Raw genomic sequence first — 21,291 nt, 5'->3', positions numbered from 1 at the left:
TTATTTCTTTTAATGAAGACTAATGAGATAAAGTAGGGCAAGTGCTTAGCACAGTGGCTGGCATATATTAGGAGTTCAGTTGATTTTTTAAAATTATTACTTGGTCAATCCTCGGCTATATCATGTTGCTTATACAAGAGCCATTGACTATGACAAAAACGCAGGGGCTTAGCACAGTATCACAAGTGTACAGGTCATTAAGCCTGCAAAGCCCAAATGTTTGTGGTTTTCAAAATTTTCAAAACTAACACTCTTTTCAAAAACATTTTGATCAAACTGAGTTTTTCTCCGCCTCCCCCTCCCCATTTTATGACTATAGACTGTTTATATACTCTCTGGTGCCATTTTTTAGGGTTTGGTAAGTATAAGCTACCATTTCTGTAATAGCTGACATACAGAGTGATTATAATTGTAACTGTCATTATTTATATGTGATAGATTTCTATTTTTTCTATTTCTCTCCCACTTTACCTTCAAAGACATTGATATCCATTTTTATAGGAAAAGCCTTTTAGAGCTGTTACAAGCAAGTATAGATTCTCATTATTAAAAAGCTGTGAGCTATAGAATCTCAAAAGTAGAACTTATGATCAAGAGTTGAAAGGGAGTAATTTGCTTTTTATAGTCCCTTGAAAAGAGCAACTCTGCAAAGAAATACATTACCATGTTATAGCTACCAGGCTGACTTGTTAATAACAGCATTACTGATAATTGAGCCATTCATAGTTCAGAACAAAGGCCATTATGGTAAGGTAGTGTAAGTGAATCCAGGACTTTTATTTATTGGTGTCATATTTGGTTTATTTTCTCTTCTACCTCTGGTGGCTGGGTTGACCCAGGTGCTCACTGAGTTAAAGAGAACAGAACTCACTCTGTATGAGCTGTAACTTGTGGTTGTGGACAGCCTCCTGCCCCTGCAATCTCACAGGCTGAGGTGATGTCTGTCAGGGTGTGCACCAGCAAGAGTAAACACCGCTCCTGCAAATTCATTACCTAGACCACACTGTGGGACCAGTTCTGCAGCCCCTGGGGTGCTCAAGTGAGACATTTTCTGTGGAATGAAAATTGCATTTTAAAGTATAGCCTTATCTGGAAAAACTTAAACACATGCAGAAAGACATGTACATGGACACTTACTTGCTTATGCAGCTTTCTAACAGTGGAAAAGAGAGTCTAAATATCTATCAACTGGAGAATAAATATGTTCAATATGGTATAGTCATAAGATAGAAGCCTATGCAAAAGGTAAAAGGAATGGACTAGATCAATATGCCAACATGGAAAGCTCTCAAAAATATGTTGAATGGGGGGTTGTGCCTGGGTGGCTCAGTTGGTTAAGCGTCCAACTTCGGCTCAGTTCAAGATTTCACAGTTTGTGAACCCCCACATAGGGCTCTATGCTGACAGCTCAGAGCCTGGAGCCTGCTTCAGATTCTGTGTCTCCCTCTCTCTCAGCCCCTCCCCAGCTCTCTCTTTTTCTCTCTGTCTCTAAAAAATAAATAAACATTAAATAAAATCTTTAAGAAATATATTGAATGGGGAAAAAGCAAGTTTCAGAATGATACATAGTTTGGTACATTTATGCATATCTTCACAATGCATTTTATTTATTTATTTTTTAATTTTTTTTTTATGTCTATTTATTTCTGAGACAGAGCATGAGTGGGGGAGGGGCAGAGAGAGAGGGAGACACAGAATCCAAAGCAGGCTCCAGGCTCTGAGCTGTCAGCACAGAGCCCAACGCGGGGCTCGAACTCACAGACCATGAGATCATGACCTGAGCCGAAGTTGGACGCTTAACAGACTGAGCCACCCAGGAGCCCCTTCACAATGCATTTTAAAAGCTACACATATTTTAAGGTCGCCTTGGTGGCTCAGTCGGTTAAGCATCTGACTTCATGAAGCTCAGGTCAGGATCTCACCATTCATGAGTTCAACCCAGATTCGGGCTCTATGCTAACAGCTCAGAGCCTGCAGCCTGCTTCAGATTCTGTGTGTGTGTGTGGGTGTGTGTGTGTCTCTGCCCCTCCTCCACTGGCACGCTGTCTCTCTCTCTCTCTTTCAAAAATGAATAAACATTAAAAATATTAAAAAAAAAATAAAAGCTACACATATTTTTATGGGTATATCTATATCAAAAGACATTTAAATTTGGAGAGGAAAAATATATTTCAAATTCCTATTAGCCCTGGACAGGATGTAGAAAGGAGGTGACTGGGATGGGGAACAAAGAGGACAAGAGGAACCTCCACTTTATCCATAATATTTAATTTTTAAAGAAAATATGGAAAAATACTCATAATTTTCCATTCTTGGTGCTAGATATATACCTTGCAGGTTTTTTCTGGATTTTCTGTTGGAAAACAGCTGAAAGCTTGTCTACTTATAGTGAATCATTATAATTATACTTATATAGAATTGTGTGTTAGTGTAACTGTATATATTTTATAGACACGTATTATATACCAATATGTCAAACATTGAGAATTTGTGCCCCTGATATGTACATTGCCCATGTGTTTACTCCTAAGTAGCATATATATAAATGACTAAAAGTGTATTTTATATAAGTATCATGGCCTCAGGTCTTTCAAATGAGATCAGATGCAAATTTATACTATCTTATTGGGAATTAATATCAAACTGCCCAACAACCATGTTTTGGGTAGCAAGTACATTTCTTTATATACAAAAAGAAATTAAGGTACCAAAAAGACAAGTGAAATCCCAAAGACCATACAGTTTATTACAGGCAGTAAGCCCAAGTATGAGTGTTTGTACCAGCAGTTTAATTATTTTGAGTCATACAGTGCCCATTTACTGCCTTTTTTTGTGTGCAGTCAAAAATCTAAGTAATCTGACTAATTATATTTCTACTTCTCCATGGAAATATTTACCAGACTGCAATTATATAATTGTGTAGGATACTTTCAAGAGTGGATAAGAAAAGAAATTTTCTTAGAAGTTTACTACGAAGCATACCTCTCCAAAGCCTTTCCAACTGGAAGGAAGAATACTGCTCCGTTCTTATTGCTGAAGTAGTAAGCGTCTTTTCTTCACCTTTTCTCTGCTGAAAATAGCATCTCTGAATAGTAATCTATAAGCAGACAAACAGTAATTTGTTAACTTTTCCTGAAAAAGATAATCCACAGATTGAAGCTCAGACATTTTCAAAAAGAGTAAATGTTATTACATTTGTCTAGGTACTGTATCTTTGAACCATGCCGCAGTGTTTTGAAGTTGACCACTGGGTACCGTGAGGAATCCTCATGGATGAAGTGTTGGCCATAGTCCTTGGCTGTGACTGTGGAATGTTGGCCAGACATTTCATTCCATTTAGAAGAATGAGAAAGAGAAGGGAGCAAATTGGTCTAGCCTTGACTTCAGTCACCTTTTCAAGCCCTGGTAGAATTGTGGGGTAGTCTGGTAGCTATCCTGTTTCCTTTTGTTCTTCTTTTTGCCAGTCTACCTATAGGGAGTGTGTGTGTGTGCATGACCTAGGTTCAGATCTCACACTTACTGTATGACCTTGGTTAAGCAGCAATTTAGCTTTGTTAAGCCTTTTAGGTTCCTCATTTATAAAATGGGGTTAATAATTGTACTTAGCTTCATAGCATTGTGATTAAGATTAAATGACAATGGATAGCAATGCTAAGTGCTCAACTATAAACAGTAGGTCGTATTGTTACTGTTATTATTAATTGACTCCTTCAACAAGTATTTATTAAGCACATACTAGATGACAGAGACTTTCCTAGACCCTGGAGCTATATCAAGCATGTAGTAAGATAAACACAGGCTCCTCATGGAAGGAACTAACATACGGTTGGGGTAGACAATAAGCAGTTAACAGATTATTTTATTTCTGAGGATAATGAGTAATATATGGCAAAAATAACACAGGATGAGGGTTCACAGAGTGACTGAGTAGAGGAGACTGTTTTAGCTTGGGTGGGCTAGGAGAAGTGACTTTCTCTGAAGAAGTGACATTTGAGTAAGGGTCCTGAATAGAAGCCACCCAGTGAAGATTTGGGGCACCGAGGAAACCACAAGTGTGAATGGCCTAATGTGAGAGTGAGGACTAACGGGAAGTCAGCAAGGTGGACAGGGATCCTGCAAGGCCTTGAGGACCACATTAAAGGATAGCATGTGACACATCTAAGAGAAGTGGGAGCCATTGGCGAGTTTGAGCAAGTGGTGATATGAACAGATTTCTGCTTTTGTGTTTTTTAAAAATATCTATATGAGTGGTAAATTTATCATCATTATTTACCTTGTTCTACTTTAGAAGGGTCCCAATTTACTTCAGTCTCTGAGTTATAGAGAAATTATAAGTTGTTTTCTTCTTGAGTCATAAACTGGTAATCCATGCACTACCTTTGTTGATTTAATGCCCTCCACCAATCCAGGTGAAGGTTTTGAGTTTTTGTGGGGTTTTCTTTTTCTTCTCTTTTTTTTCTTTCTTTCTTTTTTTTTTTTTTTTTTAGCAACTTCACAATTCAGAATAGCCATGCAATCTAGAGGATAAACAAAAAATAAACATTAAACATTTAAAAATCTCCAACTTTAACAAAAATATAATTATAGGATGATACTACAAAAATAATAATAGTTGGTATGCTACCATTTGAGTGCTTATTATAGAAAAGTGCTTATGAAGGCATGTGCTAAATACTCTATGCCACACCCTCATTTAACTCTTTTAGTGGCCTTGTGAGTTAAGCATTGGTAGGTCTATTTCAAAGAGGAAAGGTTCAGAGTAGTTAAAAAGTTGCCCGTGGTGACACAGTTAGTTAACAGCAGAGGTAAGATTCAAACCCAAGCCATTCAGATCCCAAAGCTCATGATCTCAGCTACTTTATAGATTCATGGGCACAGACTTAGAGTGGCAAGTATTGCCCCTTTATGCAACCCAGTCTTACCTCTCAGTCTTCTTCTTTTCTGTTGTGGATGACCAGTGTCAGTACAATTTTTTCACCTGTTTCAAGTACCTTCCTTTATCTTCCTGGTAAGACCTCCATTCCTCTAAAATGCCCCATTCTCTCAAATTATTCCTTTACCCCCGATGAAATTCACATTTCTCCAGATTAGCTGCCTTTCAGTAGTGTGAGGATCAGAGTAATATAAAACTCACACTGAATATAAGTGGAAAAAACTAATGTTTCTCATGATGGCTGTGTATCATATAAGTTAATTCACAAATATTATGTTCACTCAATGTTTTTTTAAAAGAAGGCTTTATTAAAGACCAGATCCTGTTCTAGGATACAATGTTGAACAAGATAGACACAGCACCTCTATCATGGGGGCTCACATAGTGTGGAAGACCATAAAACAAACAAAAGTGTTGGGTGCTACGGAAATGTTAACTTAGGCACCTAAGACATTGGGAATGGGAAAAGAATAAAGCAAGTAAAACTGAAAGTTCTTTTGGGCAGGATTTACTGTAGCTGGAGCAAGGGAGAAGTTATTTTGTGAGCTAGATACCACATAGGTGGTGGTGCTACCCACCAAGGAAGGGAACCCAGGGAGGCGGGAGAGGATACTGGAGTATGGACCTTGTGTGAAGCCTCTGAGACAGTGGAGATGCCCACTGTTGTATTTGTAAGTCTAGATCTTGGAAGAGAGGAGGAGGCTGGAGAGAGGTCTTTTGGGGAACACTGACTGGCATGTAAGTAGGACAACTAGCTCCATCCCATGATTTCAGTTTTCTGTAACCATCTTCCTTCTCTACCTCCCTTCAGCTAGTAGATCCATTTTGGGAAACCATTTACCCCAAATAAGGAACGTGTTACTATCAGTGTTACTTCTGGAAGCAGTGCCTACCATAGAGCAGGACTATTGAAAAGAGGCAAACGCAGTGCTTCTAAGATGGGGATGAAAATTATATCCTAAAGTCAGAACCTGAAGTCTTGATGATTATTTCTCTAATGTTCTCTTGATGTTATTCACTCATAACTCAAGGCCTTCATCCTAGAGTGAGCCACTATTCACCCTTAGGAATGGTGGCCCCTGCATTTCCATGGGACTGGAGAAACATAGTACTGGAGGGAATATGATGCCCCAAATAGCCTAATGGCTTAGGTGTGATTTTTTGTGCTTAGGGCTTACTTGATAAGTGCAATTTAAACTAAGAAAGCAAATCAAGACCAGCAAACAAATCAATTACTATTTTTTAATACACATGCCTGAAGGTAAAATTATTTTTTATTGCCTTAACTGAGGAATGCCACTGATAACTGGAATATACTTTATTCCACAGATTCTTGTATCTTTTAGAGGGAACCATTTTATTCTCAGTTTCCTAATTAGACTACATTAGAAAATCATTATTTCCATTTCTGATTTCTAGATCACCAATAAAAATAAATGGAAATAATATTGTAGGCTTTACAATTTATACAGTTTTCATAAATATTTTTATTGTTATAGCCACTTGACAAAACAGTTAAGTTTTGTTATATTCATTTTACAGTGGCTTGATGAGAGCCGGATAACCTCCATTGGTGGAAAAGACATGTTGACTCCCTGGGGGCCTGGGGTGGAGCACCTGAGAACCTGCAGCCAGGGTTCATGGAGCCCCAGGGTAGGTTCCTAATTGTGTCAGAGAACATGGGTATTAAGAACAGAGAAGCCCAGGGGCGCCTGGGTGGCTCAGTCGGTTGAGCGTCCAACTTCGGCTCAGGTCATGATCTCACGGTCCGTGAGTTCAAGCCCTGCGTCGGGCTCCGTGCTGACAGCTCGGAGCCCGGAGTCTGTTTCAGATTCTGTGTCTCCCTCTCTCTCTGACCCTCCCCTGCTCATGCTCTGTCTCTTTCTGTCTCAAAAATAAATAAACCTTAAAAAAAAATTAAAAAAAAAAAAAAAAAAGAACAGAGAAGCCTGTTGCTATGGACTGAATTGTGTCCACCCTGAAATCCATATGTTGAAGCCCTAACCCCGAGTGTGATGGTATTTGGAGATGGGGCCTTTGGGAGGTGACTAAGGTTATATGAAATCATCAGGGTGGGGCCTTCATGATGGGATTAGTACCCTTATAAGAAGAGACACTAGAGAGCTTGCTCTGGCTCTTTCTCTCCACCATGGCAGGACACAGTGAGAAGGTGGCCATCTGCAAGTCAGGAAGAGGGTTTTCAGCAGAATCCAACAGTGCTGGCACCCTGTTCTCAGATTTCCATGTTCCAGAACTGTTAGAAAATAGATTTCTCTTGTTTAAGCCACCCATTCTGTAGTATTTTGTTATGATAGCCTGAGGTGACTAAGACCTATGTCCTAACAGAGCAAGGAGAGCCTGAGAAGGATAGAGAGGGCTGGGATTCCCAAAGATTCTAAGAGTCAGAGGATACTGGAGTAGGAGTGATGTGTGGCTTAACATTGGGATGACTGTGAGAGTGAGTCAAGCAGTGGTAAACTTCTTTTTCTGCATGTGTACTCCATTCCTGGTGGCATTCACATTGGTTCGATGGGCAGATCCACCATGCATGACTAAGAAGGAACAGATTTGCTATGATTGCCCAAGGTCTGCCCTTCTGAATGGTGGGGTGGGGACTCAGCCCAGGTCTCTGGCTGGTAGATCCCATACTCTTTTCAGTGAATCAGATAATAATGTTGGCATCCATCAAAGTAGATGAAGACTAGTTTCATTATTACTTGATTACTCTTAACCAAGTTACTCTTAATTATGAATACTCTTTCGTTACTACTAAGTTATTACTATTAAGTTATTCTTAGTTCTATCAACAAGATTTTGTTAGAAATCTAGTATGTTTCAAATGCAAGTAGAATATCACAGCAAATTTTTGTGAAACAAGATTTTTAAGGTAGAATGGTCATTGGTGTGTGTGTGTGTGTGTGTGTGTGTGTGTGTGTGTGTGTGTGTGTGTATGTGTAAAAGAGTACCCTTTCAATTTCTCTGTTTGCCTCCAATCCTCATGGTCAGGGTGGAGGAGGTCTGCTGACTATGGGAAGGGTGTAGGATTTGACAGCAGAAGTCCTCAAGTTGAGTCTTGGTTCTGCGATTTGTTTAGTTTTGTGACTCTGGCAACTTGGTTCACCTTTCAGGGCCTTGATTTCTTCAGCTGCAAAATAGGATTCATGAGAACTCTTGCCCTTCCTATTTCAGAAGATTATTGGCAGGAACAAATGAGATAGTAAGTGGGAAAAATGCTAAAGAATTGGAGAACATTATAGAAATACTAGTATGAAGGGTTAGGCATGGTGAGGGGCCTGCAGTAAGCAGAGGTCTCAAGGCCACTCAGGTTGATGGTCTTTTTTCCTTAATGTCACAAAAGAGGGGGAAGAGGAGTGGGTTTGGACAGAATCTAATATTCAGTTACAGTTTCCTATTTTGAAAAAGAATGGAACAAAATTTCTAGTCATAAAAATGTATTAATTGACAAGTTTGGGGCAGGAGTTTACTGAAATTGTATTTTTTTGTTCTTTCTTGAAAAACCCATAACCTAATTTTCACTTCAGGGAAAGTGTTTAGCATTGTGAGTTGGGATTACATTGAATTAAGTCTGAAAGCTAGTGAAAGTTCAAGAAAGAGAGAAAGAGAGGGAGATAGCTCAAATTCAGTGTTGGTAGGTAGAGTAGTTGACTCTTCACAGTGGGTTCTGTGGAGCTACTTTAGGGATCAAGGAAAGGAAAAGATCCGGGCAACTTTCAACCCCCTGGTGGGCTAAGCCCATCTCAAAGACCTCCCAGGCGGGTCTAGAGACCTGAAGTGTTGATGAACACAGCCTGAGTCGGTGGTTGGACCTACACAAGATGGAGACTCTTAGCCCCTGTCTTTGCTCTCCCCTTACAATCCTGTTAGGGGGGTGTGTGTGGGGGGGTGCCCCTCCCTAATTTCTGTTTCTTACCCAGCCCAAGCCAGATAGTCAATTTCTGATTATTTGGTTTCAAAGTCTGTCTGCTTGGGGACAGAAATCCTGGCTCACCTTGTGTGCTGCCTTAGCATTGACACCTGAACTTTCTGGGGCTACCTCAGGAGAAATAGGTTTTTGACCCATTTTATCTCATAACAAAATTTTCCTCTTAACTTTTCTTTTTTGATCCAGGATATTGGGCAGCTGTTGACTGGCATTTGCTTTACTACTTTCCTCTTATGCCATTCCTCTTAATGATTCATCAAAGTTTAAAATGTTAACTGTCTTCTAAAGTCAACTCAAACATATATCCCACTTCCTTGATCCAAACGCATAGCTGTTAACATAGCTATGGTATGGTAACCATACCATACCATAGGCATAACCACACTAGCGTCACCAGGCCCTGTCGTTACTGGTCCAATCCACAGGCGTTTCTTCAGTCCCTGTGAAGAAGTCTAGGTCTGACTTCATGTAGGAACCCTGGAGTAGGAACACAGCACATTGTTGTTATCTAGCAAAAGAGCCAAAGGGCAAGGGAACAGGGACCTTGACTTTCACTGGCTAATGGATTTTGAGGCCCCCATTCTGCCTGTCTGGACCTCTATTTCCTTGTCTTTATAAGACGGTTGGACTTAATGGCTGTGGCTTCTTTGAGTTCTGACTCTAATGATCTAACTTTCTACTGTGGTTGGTTTTAGTATGTGAAAAACCACACATCAGACCTCACTGCTCCCTGCCCACCCCTGCAAGGACTCAGACTCTGAATGGGTTTTGCTGAGAAATCAGAAATGTGCACACTGCCATTCATGCAAACTCATCCAGACGATGCCATGACAACAGACTGTCTGGTCAGAGATGGGCAATGTGATTTATGATAGTGGATCTGTATAGAGGATTTTCTTTCTGGAAGGCCAGTAGATTTGAATGGAAGTTAGAACTATAAAACTTGGACATTTATCCATGTACTGGCTCCGAATTTGTAAAAGACTTGGCTGCCCTTGCTGAGATGTTTGCATTTTATTTTATTTGCATTTTATTTAATGCTAGTGAAGGCAGTTATGACCATTCCTGAGAAAAGTCTACTGCCAGTATGTCTGTGCCCTGGATGACATCACTTCAGACAAGGTGCAGCCTAGGCCCCACCATGCTGCCTGTTGTAAAAATGTATTAATTAGCACTGTTTGTCAAAGCCTTTCACTCTACATCAACCACTGGAAAAGTAAATAGCAGTCCCCTAGATAACATAAATGAATAAATATAGTTGGATTGGGTTGTACACACTGCTAACAATTCTTTTCTAAGGGTGCAGCCTCATGCTGACTTCAGAAGCCCAGGGCAGCTACCACTGGAATCATACATTTTATTTCTGATCCACGGAATAAATAGCTCTTGAGTAAAACACGGCATTCTTTACTAAATTTTGTTGGAATTCTAAGTAACCTTGGAGATCATTTTTGTGGCCTGAATTGTGTCCCCTCCCCCAAATTCGTATACTGAACTCCTAACCTCTAATACCTCAGAATGTGACTGCATTTGGAGACAGGGTCTTTAAAGAGGTAGTTAAGTTGAGGGGCACCTGGGTGGCTCTGTCAGTTAAGCGTCTGACTTTGACTTGGGTTATGATCATGTGGTTTGTGGGTTTGAGCCCCATGTTGGGCTCTCTGCTGTCAGCGTGGGGCCTGCTTCGGATCCTCTGTCCCCCTCGCTCTCTGCCTTCCCACACTTGGGCTATCTCTCTCTTTCTCAAAAATAAACATTTAAAAAAATTTAAAGGGTAGTTGAAATGAAGTCATTAGCGTAGACCAGTGTCTAATATAATGGGTGTCCTTATGAGAAAAGGAGATTGGGACACAGGCACACATTGAAGAAAGACCATGTGAGGACACAAGGAGAAGACAGCCATCTACAAGCCAAGGAAAGAGGCCTTAGGAGAAACTAATACTGCTGATACCTCGATCTTAGATTTCTAGCCTCCAGAATTGTGAGAAAATCAATTCTGCTGTTTAATCACCCAGTCTGAGGTATTCGTTATGGTAGAGCTAGCAAACTAATACCATCACATAGGCTTAGCTTGAGCCCAGTTTAGATTTCTTTCCCCCTAATCCTCGGCAGATGGTTACTTAGTCTTTGGCCGCTTCTAGTGATGTGGAACTTGCTACCTCACAAGGTAGCTAAGATCTTGTCTCACTTAGGACTCTTTCACTTGAGGAAGCAGAAAACCTTACTCAAAGGGGCTTAAGGAAAACAAGGAATGTACTGTCCAACTGCAAAGTCTAGCAGATACCTGTAGGGGTAGCTTTAATCGGAGCTCATATGATGCAGTCAGAACCTGGGTTTCTTCGTCTACCAGCTCTGCCTTCTACTGGGTAGGTTTCCTATGCCTATGCTGGAAGTCCCAGGTCGGTCCAGGATCAGATCCAGCTGAAAAGAGAGAATGCTTTATTTTCTTAGTTTCTGCTTAGCAGCTAAAACAATTTCTATTGTACTGACTGCTCACAGGTCTGACTTAGGGTTAACATAGCCCCTTCCCTCCTCAGCAGAAAAGGCCTTTATGAATGTCCCTCATACAGCTTTGTCTCTCCAGTTCTCTCATGGATTTTCCACGGGGCATCTTATCCCAGACTCCCCACTATTCTTTCCCCTCCTTATTCTGGCTCCTTTCTTTTTTGCCAGTGATCTCTTTAATTGTTCCCACTTCCTCCTGTGGTCTGGCCAAAGTCAAGAACAGTGAGACTGTTATCTCCTTTTGGTTTGGTCATGATACTCCTTCAGCCTGAATTTTGATGAACTTGTTTAACTCCCTCAAATTTAGCTTAGGGTCAACTAAAACTCTTGAGGCCTTTTTCAAATTAACTGCTATATTAAATGTCAATGATTCTTGTTTGGAAATGATAGAATTTGTATTTTATATATACCTCAGGTCATCTCATGGAAAATTTTTAAACAAAAACTTATATGGGGTGTGTGCATGTGTGTGTGTGTGTGTGTGTGTGTGTGTGTGTTTGGTCATCTAACTTTTACCCAAATGGAAACTAGAACAAAACAGCATATTGTGTCTTCCAAGTAGTTGGGTTCCATTAATTAAGGTTCTGTTTTGTTTTGAACATCCTTATTTTTCTACCTAAGATACACACAACCTTAAGAAAAAGTAGACAGATAAACTAAAGGGACAATAGAGAGGAGTAAATATGGCCAGGAACCAGCACAGTGAGCCAGCTGATGATTGCCATAATTATACTCTTAGCTTATCAATCACTGAGAGAGGAAATATTTGAAGGCAGCTAAATAAAGAATGACTTAACACCAACAGAGGCTCAGACTTCACTTTTTCTAGCAGAAAAAAAAGGAAGTATTGGTAGCTGTACAAACCATAGGTAAATGAATAGTCTTTTTCCTTCAATCACTCTTCGGACATACAATATGGTTCTTATGCTCTGTTCTACAAGGATGGGTCCATAGCCAGCTACGCCTGTTTAGTGATAGGAGCTTGGTGACTTGGTGTCTCTATTGATGATCCCCTTGGCTGTGCTGTGTTTGGTACGAGAGTGCCACTGATTCTTTGAGCTTTGTGGCATGTATGCTAACTCTTAGTCCTCTAGTGAGATGGGTCTGTGGGTACCCAAGAACCCTGTTATCTGCTAGTGCACATGTGTTGAAGATTCACTGCATGATGCTTCAGGAGGCCCTCAGATAAGCAAACAACAGACAGCTGTTCATTGAACTATTGCCTGTTCACAGAAATGACTTAATATTATCTTCAACCATAGCCTATTAACATTAATCACAAATGGTGACAAATATGGACATCCATTTTTTTAATCATCCTAGTTCCAGGTCTTTTTTATAAATCAAATCATTCTTTCACATACCTATCTCTCATACACACACACACATAAAATTATAAGCATAATATATTTCATAGTTCCTATCTTGTTCATCACCATATCCCTGGCACTTAGCACAGTGTGTTCAGTAAATATTTGTTGAGTGATGTTCTGTTTAAAGTATTTATATTTTCCCTCTAGTTATTGAATATTTATTGAGTGCCTACTGTGTGCCAAGCACTGGGGATAAAACCTAGCCAATATTACATGATTGATCTCACCCCGCATGAAGCATACAGCCAGGTTGTTGACACACAGGTACAACTGAGATAAGAATTATGAGGAGAGGCACATGATAACAGCTGTGGTCACATATAAAGGAATTGAGTGAGATCAGAAGGAAGGGTAGGACATCAGGTCATATTGAGGGATAGGCTGGGACAGTAGCCCAGTGGGTCCATTTGGCATTTGTGTGGCTGGAGGACAGAGAGCTAAGCAGAACATTGTACCAGATAGGCTGCAGAGAAACATGTTTTATAATAGAATCTTGTTTCTATCAGCTGCTTTGTTTCAAAGGTTCCCATTGTGTCACATACATTTTCTGATGATCCAAGTGGTCCTTGAAGTAAATAAGCACTTTCCTGAAGTCTCTAGAGAGAGACTGCCATTTCCTTTGTCCAGGAAGAATACAATAATGGTGATGCTGATTTTTTATGTCCTTTTCTTAACTATTTGTGTCTATATGGTTTACTTACATTCAATCTCACAACAAATTCAAAAGATAGCAATAATATTGAATAGTAGCTAGGATATCATATTGTTTTCATAATTTTTTAAAAGTTTATTTTAATTATTTTGAGAGACAGAGAACGGGAGGGGCAGAGAGAGAGAGAGAATCCCAAGCAGACTCCACACTGTCAGTGCAGAGTCCAATGTGGGACTTGAACCCACAAACTGTGAAATCATGATCCTAGCTGAAGTCGAGTTGAATGCTTAACCAACTGAGACACCCAGGAGCCCAAAAAAGTACTAGTTTTTTTATAAAATAACCACCAATTTGTCCTTCCAATACTGTGAATTGTGGTTGTATAAGAAATTATAATGTCATAAACACTTTTTTTCTCCTGTTATATTTTGCTCAAATACAGAATCAAGGTGCAGGGGCACTTTGTCAAGGTGACACTTGTCACACGTTTGACAAGTGATTTGGGTTTTCCATGGTGTAGTTGTTTTCTGCTAAAGCATTTGCTTCCTACCAATCGTGTTCATCCTCTTTATAGAGAAGTTCACTTATATCAACCACCTATTCTAAAATAGCCTTTATTTCTTGCCTAATTTTATACTTACTGACTTCCTGTTGTGAAATAGGAAAGTGATGAGGTTGTCTCTGAGCTTCTTCATTATAGATGCTCATTAGGTATCTGTATCTCAGTGAGAAGCATTTTTCACCCTATTCTTCTGTACTTCCAGACCTCATAGTGCTCAGGAATATTCTAGGACTCTGAACATGTGCTCTATATTCAGTATAAAGAATTTGACCGTCCAGAAGATGATCTAGTAAAACATTTTTAATTTCTTTTTATTCCAAATCCTTAATTTCATAGGTGTGCATGAATTCATTTGCTAGGGCTGCCACAATAAAGCACCCCAGATTGGATGGCTTAAACAACTAGAAATTTATTTCCTTAACAGTTCTGGAAGCTAAAAGTCCAAGATCAAGATGTCAGCAGGTTTTATTTCTTCCGAGGAACTTTCCGCTGTCTTCATCCCGGCCTTCTCTCTGTGCCTGTCTCTGACCTGTTCTGTTCTCTTCTTATCAGGACACCAGTCATACTGGATTAGGACCCACCCATGCGATATCATTTAAATGTCGTATTTAATGATATGTATTTAATGATACGTATACGTATTTAAAGGCCGTATCTCCTTATATAGTCACACTCCAAGGTACTGAGGGTTAGGACCTGGGACTTCAACATATGAAATTCAGGGGGACACAGTTCAGCCCATAACAGTGAATGAAATGTCAGTTTAAAAATTTTTTTAATGTCTATTTATTTTTGAGAAGTGGGGGAGGGGCAGAGAGAGAGGGAACTACAGAATCCAAAGCAGGCTCCAGGCTCCAAGCTGCCAGCACAGAGCCCGATGCGGGGCTCGAACCCACGAACCGTGGGGTCACGACCTGAGCCAAAGTTGGACATGTAACCGACTGAGCCACCCAGGTGCCCCTGCCTGTTATTAATCTTAAAATTGAGCGTCTGACTTCAGCAGGGATAATAACATCTACTCTGCAGGCTTGTTGTGATAATTACAACACAGTGAATCACCCAAAATAAGCACTCAATAAATTGTAGCATTATTATTATTGTTGTTAGTAGTAGTAGTAGTAGTAATTATTTTAAAGAAAAGCATCCAAGTACCCTCTTGTTTTCTGACAGTACTTTTATTCCAGAATTCCAAAAGAGAGAGGAACACTATCATTTCGTCCTCATCAACCATTCTGGGGTAGCCATTGCTTCAAGAAATCAGCAAGAGTAAAATTGTGAATTGTGAGCAGAAAGGCAGCATTTTGACCCATGAAAAGGGAAAATAATTAGATATGTATTTATTGAATAGTCACTGAAAAGTATTTCAGCAACCTAAGAATCTCTTTAATACGTGAAAGGGATATTTAAACTGACATATCACTGGGAAGCTGTGTGGCATGACCTAGACCAGTGGTTCTTTACCCTGGCTTAGTATCTGAATAAACTGGGGAGGTTTCTAAAGCACAGTGCGTGGGTTCCAGCCAGAGAGATCTTTATTGAGACTAGCATGGGCCTTGACATCTGTCGTTTTTAATAGTTACCTGAGTAAATCTGATGTATAGCCAAGAACTAATGAGCTAGATCAGGGCTTAGCAGGCTTCAGCCCTTGGGCCAAATCTGGCTTGCTGCCTGTTTCTGTATGGCCCAGAACTAAAGGCGGTTTCTGTATTTTTAAGTGGTTGAAAAAAGTCAAAGAAGAATAATATTTTGTGTTGCATAAAAACTACAGTTGACCTTTGAACAACATGGGTTTGAACTGTACAGGTCCTCTTATACACAGAATTTTTCAATAAATATAGTATGGTACTGCAAATGTATTTTCCTTATGTTTTCCTTAGTAACATTTCCTTTATCTTATTAGAATATAGTATATAATACATATAACATATAAAATACATTAATTGACTGTTTATGTTATTGGTAAGGCTTCCAGTCAATAGTAGGCTATTGGTAGTTAAGTTTTAAGGGAATCAAAAGTTATATGTGGATTTCCTACTATGCAGGGGGTTGGCACCTCTAATCCCTGCATTGTTTACAGGTCAGCTGTCTATGAAATTTAAATTTCACTGTTCATAATTCAAATCTTACTGGAATACAGCCATCCATGCTCCCTCATGTACATATTGTCCATGCTGCTTTCACACTACAGTGGCAAGGTTGAGTAGTGGCAACAGACCTACAAAGCCTAAACTATTTATCGTATGGCCCTTTACAGAAAATGTTCACTGACCCCTGAGGCTATGTCAAGGTCATCAACAGAGTTAGATTAGAACTTAAAAAGGAGACATGGGTTGTGTCATTTGTATGTTTGTGTGATGTATTTTGCATTTTAATTTCCTGTGGGCTTTTTGTTGTTGTTTCCCAGCAGAAGGACCCTTGTTGATGGATCTGTATAGCAAGTTTCTTCAGGAAATTTTTATCAAACAGGATCTAAACATATGCTTTTTTCCTCAAAACATTCACGTACAAAGAACATAATGTCCACAGAATATGATAACCCAGACCTTTTCAACACTGAAGATCTCCTAAATCTCTTTTAATATCTATTTCCTATCCCATCCCTGCCCCTCAACCATTTTTGTCTTCCCATCCTTCTGTTCCCTATTTGTGGTTAATATCAGCTGGATGCCTCAAAGCATTTCCTTTCCTTGATCCAGTGTTGGGAAAAGAGAACAATGTTTATTGGATGATTTTAATATAAAAATATAGTTGAGCAAGATGAGGAAAATACCACTGACTGTTATATCGGCTTATTTCTTTTACCTTTGAATTTTCATTCACTTGAATTAAGAAAAAAAAAGCATTAAGATTAGAAAATTAAAGAAAATGGAAAACAAGTTAGAAAGAGAAATCCCTAGGGGTGCCTGGGTGGCTCAGTCAGTTAAGCATCTGACTCTTGATTTCAGCTCAGGTCATGATCTCATGGTTTGTGAGATCAAGCCCCACATGGTGCTCTGTACTAACAGCACAGAGTCTGCTTGGGATTCTCTCTCTCTCCCTCTGTCTCTGCCCCTCCTCCACTTGTGTGTGCTCACTTGTTCTCTCTCTCTCTCTCTCAAAATCAATAACTAAACTTCAAAAAAAAAAAAAAAAAAGATTAAATAAAAAAAGAGAAATCTCTACCATCAGGCTGTGTTTTATACAAAGAAACAACCACCATTTACTTCCAAACCAGCTCATCCAGTTCAGAAAGACAGAGAATGTAACGTACCACTTAAGGCCTTTATTTATTTTGTTTTTCTCACAATTTTGGTGGTGGTACTTATGAGGGGGGAAAGTGATGTTGATATATATTTATTAGTTTGGTAAGCATATGATATCATGGATTTATTTGTAAATAATGAAGATGTGTCAATTGAACTGACAGGAAAAAGTATTTGATCTCCAAATTGTTTATTATTCATCATCGGATGATAGTTTTCGATGACCTTGAGAGTCTCCTTATAAAACTTGGGTGTCTTCGATATTGCATGTGAGACCAAGTTCATATTCATGTTCTCATTTTTATCCTGTCCTTCCCCCATCAGAGTGAAGTAGCTATAATCCCAGCATGTTTACCCTACGGCCACCTGGAAGGAAGCCAGTAATGTCATTAGACATGGCAGTGTGCCCAGGCTATCTTAAAAAAGCATCAGCTCTGCTCCTAATTAAGTTTCAGGAAGGGTGATGGTCACTTTTATATTAACAAGTGTTTTTGAAAAGGCTGACAGCAGATACGTTAGAAGCAGCCTTCTTTCTCCTAAGAGTTCCTGGTTAACTTGAATTGTCTTTTAGCTTGCCCACTCCTAAGTTTGAACACTGCTGGATGATGGATGGTTTGGGCAGGGGAAGACGTAGGTAATATTTGCATGCTTTATACCTCATTCCAGGGCCTCAACTTCTTCTCCCCTACCCCCCTTTTTTTTAGGGTTCTGTACATTGGCCTGGCTTGCAATACGGCTCGCTATATTTATATTTCCTACCTGGAAAATGCCTGGACTGTTCTCCCCATGGAAGTTCTTCAAGGTAAGTTAACAGCTGGAATTAGAATTATTTTTCTACCTGACTGAGCTATGACTGTGTAAAAGTTGAGTGGCCTTCAGCATGTGACTCTGTGAAGGAAGGGCAGACCTACTGTTTTATAGGATTTTGAAATGGTTGTTAAGGAAGAGGTGACATCAGGGGAGTTGGCTCTTCAGTTACTCTGAGTGTTCTGTGTTTGTTGAGCCAAACAAAGCTGGATTTGTCCCACACCCTTGTGATTAAACAAAGAAAAAGGAACTCTGGAATAAACTGTTATGTACAGTTGTTAGGCATGCACATCCAAAGGTAGTTTTAAGTATAAAAGGATTTATCTTTTAAAGACTTTGGTATTTTGGTGTTTGTACGTTAACTATAGATACTGGAAAAGGTTGTCATAATTATTTTATTTCTTCAGTTACTTTGATCACATCTAGTGATTTACAACTAAAGCTTTACAGTCAAGCTATTATTTTCCCATGAACTTTTAAAAGCTTTGCTTAAATATCCTGATGTGAGTTCTTCTCTTTGCTTCATTGGACTGTTTCCCTTCAACATATAACTTCGAAAAAAAAATTTTTAGGAGGCTCTGGCCATATGCCTTAGGAGCAATGAAAACTTGGATTTCTATACAAAGTTCATTGCCATATTAGCTCATATAATCTAGGCTGTGTATTGAAAACCCTTGTTAGCTGCTTGGCTGAGCCATTTGGTGGTTGGCATTATGATTAAAATAAAGGTTCAGGACAAGATGATTGGAGTTGAGGTCTTCTGGGACATCCCAGGCTCCTAAATCATTAATTGTACTAAATAGTATGTGATTATACACAATTTCATTAGCTTTAGAGACCGCCATTATTATTTTCCAACACTGAGGATACAAATATAGCACAATCAACATAATTTCTCATCATGATCTGTAAGATGAAACAAAATGTATAAAATGCAAACACCAAATCCCATTGTGGCATTGAAAAAAAAAACTATCCTTATTGAAAGGAAACATAATTTATATTCACATTATAATAAAATTAAAATATATACATAATCTAAAGGTGCTTTTCTCAGGTCTGGTGCAATAGTATAATTGATGAAAGGGGATTTTATTTGTAATAGGAAATGGAAATTTGGTCTTATAAGAAATTATTGTTCATAATAATTAGAACTCTGAAAGAGTCTTTTTTTTTTTTTATGTTTATTTTTGAGGGGGGGGGGGGTGGGTGCAGAGAGAGAGGGAGACACAGAATCCAAAGCAGGCTCCAGGCTCTGAGCTATCAGCACAGAGCCCAACAAGGGGCTCGAACTCACGAACCATGAGATCATGAGCTAAGCTGAAGTCAGATGCTTAACCAACTTAGCCACACAGGTGCTCCTCTGAAAGTCTTGAGGCAGAGCACGTATCTCAGCATTGTGTCATTTAAGAATAACAAAGCACTAAATATGGACTGCAGGAAAGACTTGTGTAATAACATGGCAAATGCAACACAGTTCTTTGATATCCCATTTTTAGTCCTATTGTATGAGGCAGGATTCTTGCCTCTTTATTAATTGGTATGCCACAGTGTGCAGACTCTACATTAAAAAGCTAACTGGTATGCCCGCAGAAAACAAAGCATATTGTAATAATATATGCATATATCTTTCTTTCTCCTTTTAACTTGATGTGAATTAAATTACATAAGTGACTCAAGAAAAGAGAGCAGAAGAGAAGCTTTTTAATTAAATGGTTAAAGGAACAAAAGAGGAATTTTATAAAAGGGAAAAAATAAATGTTGTTATGAATCAAAAAACTTTTTTCCTATTAATTTATCAAAGGTATATTAAATAACTACAAGAGTCAGGTAGCATGCTGGGAATGTAATAAAGGTAATAAAATGTAATAAAAAATAATATATTAACTAGGGCCCCAAGGTCTCCCCATCTGTTCTGGAAGCTGGATATGTAAACACATAATTACCACAGCATGTTAGATGGAATCAGAAAAATGTACCAGGTAACAGAGAAGCTCCTTGGAAGGAGCAGGGAGTGGAATGATAAAGGTATTATTTAAAGATTTCCCAAGGAAATCACTTATGAGCTGGAGTTTGAAGGGTGCATAGGAATCCACTCTGGCATAGAGAAAATGCCACAGAGCCATGTGTCAGAGCTAAGACATGGAAAGCAGAATGGCAACTTCAGGGAAACTAAGTGTATGCCATGGCTAGAGCTTGATGGGTTTATCATCATCATCCCAAACTGCCAATCCAGGACATATTTACATAATACTATGGATACCTCAGAGTGGTTATCCCAGGATTTAGGGAGCTGGCCATGTTTGAATCCAAACAGGAATTCTGCCTCCCATGGCAGGCTATAGTTTATACCTCTGTCGTTCATTTTATTTTCCCCTGTGCTCTTAGAAATCTAGTTCCTGATCTGAAGCAAGTGAAAGGGGGATCTGTAAATACCTAGAGTCACTTTGTCTCACAGAGGGCTCTGTGACCACTTCTAAGAGTTCTTTGTGTCTAAGACTGGAGGAGACCGTTTGATACCCTAGCAGAAGTGAGTGCTGAGTGTGTTTTGGTTGTACAATGGAAACAAAATCCCTTGCCTTTGTTAGACCCATGCGCTCCCCACAGAAAATAGTGGATCACCCACGTGGAATAAATCCTGCATCACAGAAATGCACTTCTGACTGAAGAGGTTTGTTTTGCCAGTCTGGATTCTTCCACCTTTACAGGTGTCGTCCAAGTGCTTTCAAGTCTTTGTGCTTAAGGCAGCTCTGCTTAGGATGTAGGAAAGACAAGAAAAAATGATGAAAAAACACTGAGTTAATTATAGGACAAGCCCACTATCATAATAGATGCTCCTTCATTCCTTGACTGCAATTGTTACTGATGATTACCAGAGACCTAGTCTTGGCTGGGGTGGGGGGGGGGGCGGGGGGGGGCCAGAGCATCTTGACAGTGAATAGTCAGCACTTCCATTCCCAGCCAGTGCCATATAAGACAATCTTCTTTTAAAAAAATAGAGGTGAGGTCTATCTCTTCATCCTGTTACCCCTTGCCTCATCTCCAGAACACCGTGAGAACTAGTATCACCTAGTGGACAACAGAATAGGAGGAGACAAGGGATGTGCTTTATTCCCTATCTTCCACTGCCTGTCTCTCCCTCTTTGGGACTGAATGTAACAGGTAAGACTGTTGGATAATGGTGGGAATTGTGAGGATGTTTCTTTTCCCAAGATCTTTTATATTTAGTGGCCAGTATTCTTGTATTCTCTTGCAGGCTTATCCTTTTAGCAGTTCA

The 21,291-nt window shown here is 39.5% G+C and overlaps 2 protein-coding genes across 7 annotated transcripts in view; one reads left to right on the top strand and one right to left on the bottom strand.

The window, feature by feature from the left end:
- NEMP2 (nuclear envelope integral membrane protein 2) overlaps window positions 1–21,291 on the bottom strand; it is a 174,245-nt gene that overhangs the window by 99,277 nt on the left and 53,677 nt on the right. For 2 of the 5 annotated variants that reach the window (XR_013557221.2, XR_013557222.2), the window contains exons 9-11: window positions 11,158–11,294; window positions 4,274–4,517; window positions 2,983–3,097 (exon numbers count right to left, since the gene is read on the bottom strand). Coding sequence is in view for 1 of the 5 variants with exons in the window: in XM_078451085.2 (XP_078307211.1) it covers window positions 11,285–11,294 (10 nt within the window). In the remaining 4 variants the exon portion in view is untranslated. Of the gene's footprint in view, window positions 1–762; window positions 1,052–2,982; window positions 3,098–4,273; window positions 4,518–10,989; window positions 11,295–20,722; window positions 20,768–21,291 lie in introns of those variants that run through there. The other 3 variants (XR_013557223.2, XM_078451085.2, XM_060622399.2) reach the window with 3 other exon arrangements.
- MFSD6 (major facilitator superfamily domain containing 6) overlaps window positions 1–21,291 on the top strand; it is a 78,549-nt gene that overhangs the window by 34,720 nt on the left and 22,538 nt on the right. For both annotated transcript variants that reach the window (XM_060622393.3, XM_078451083.1), the window contains exon 3: window positions 17,912–18,009. In XM_060622393.3, coding sequence (XP_060478376.1) covers window positions 17,912–18,009 — 98 coding nt within the window. The remainder of the gene's footprint in view (window positions 1–17,911; window positions 18,010–21,291) is intronic.

Source organism: Panthera onca, chromosome C1 (assembly GCF_046562875.1).
Source record: "Panthera onca isolate mPanOnc1 chromosome C1, mPanOnc1 haplotype 2, whole genome shotgun sequence".
In the NCBI taxonomy this organism is placed as follows: domain Eukaryota; kingdom Metazoa; phylum Chordata; class Mammalia; order Carnivora; family Felidae; genus Panthera; species Panthera onca.
This window is presented reverse-complemented; position numbering and strand designations above follow the sequence as displayed.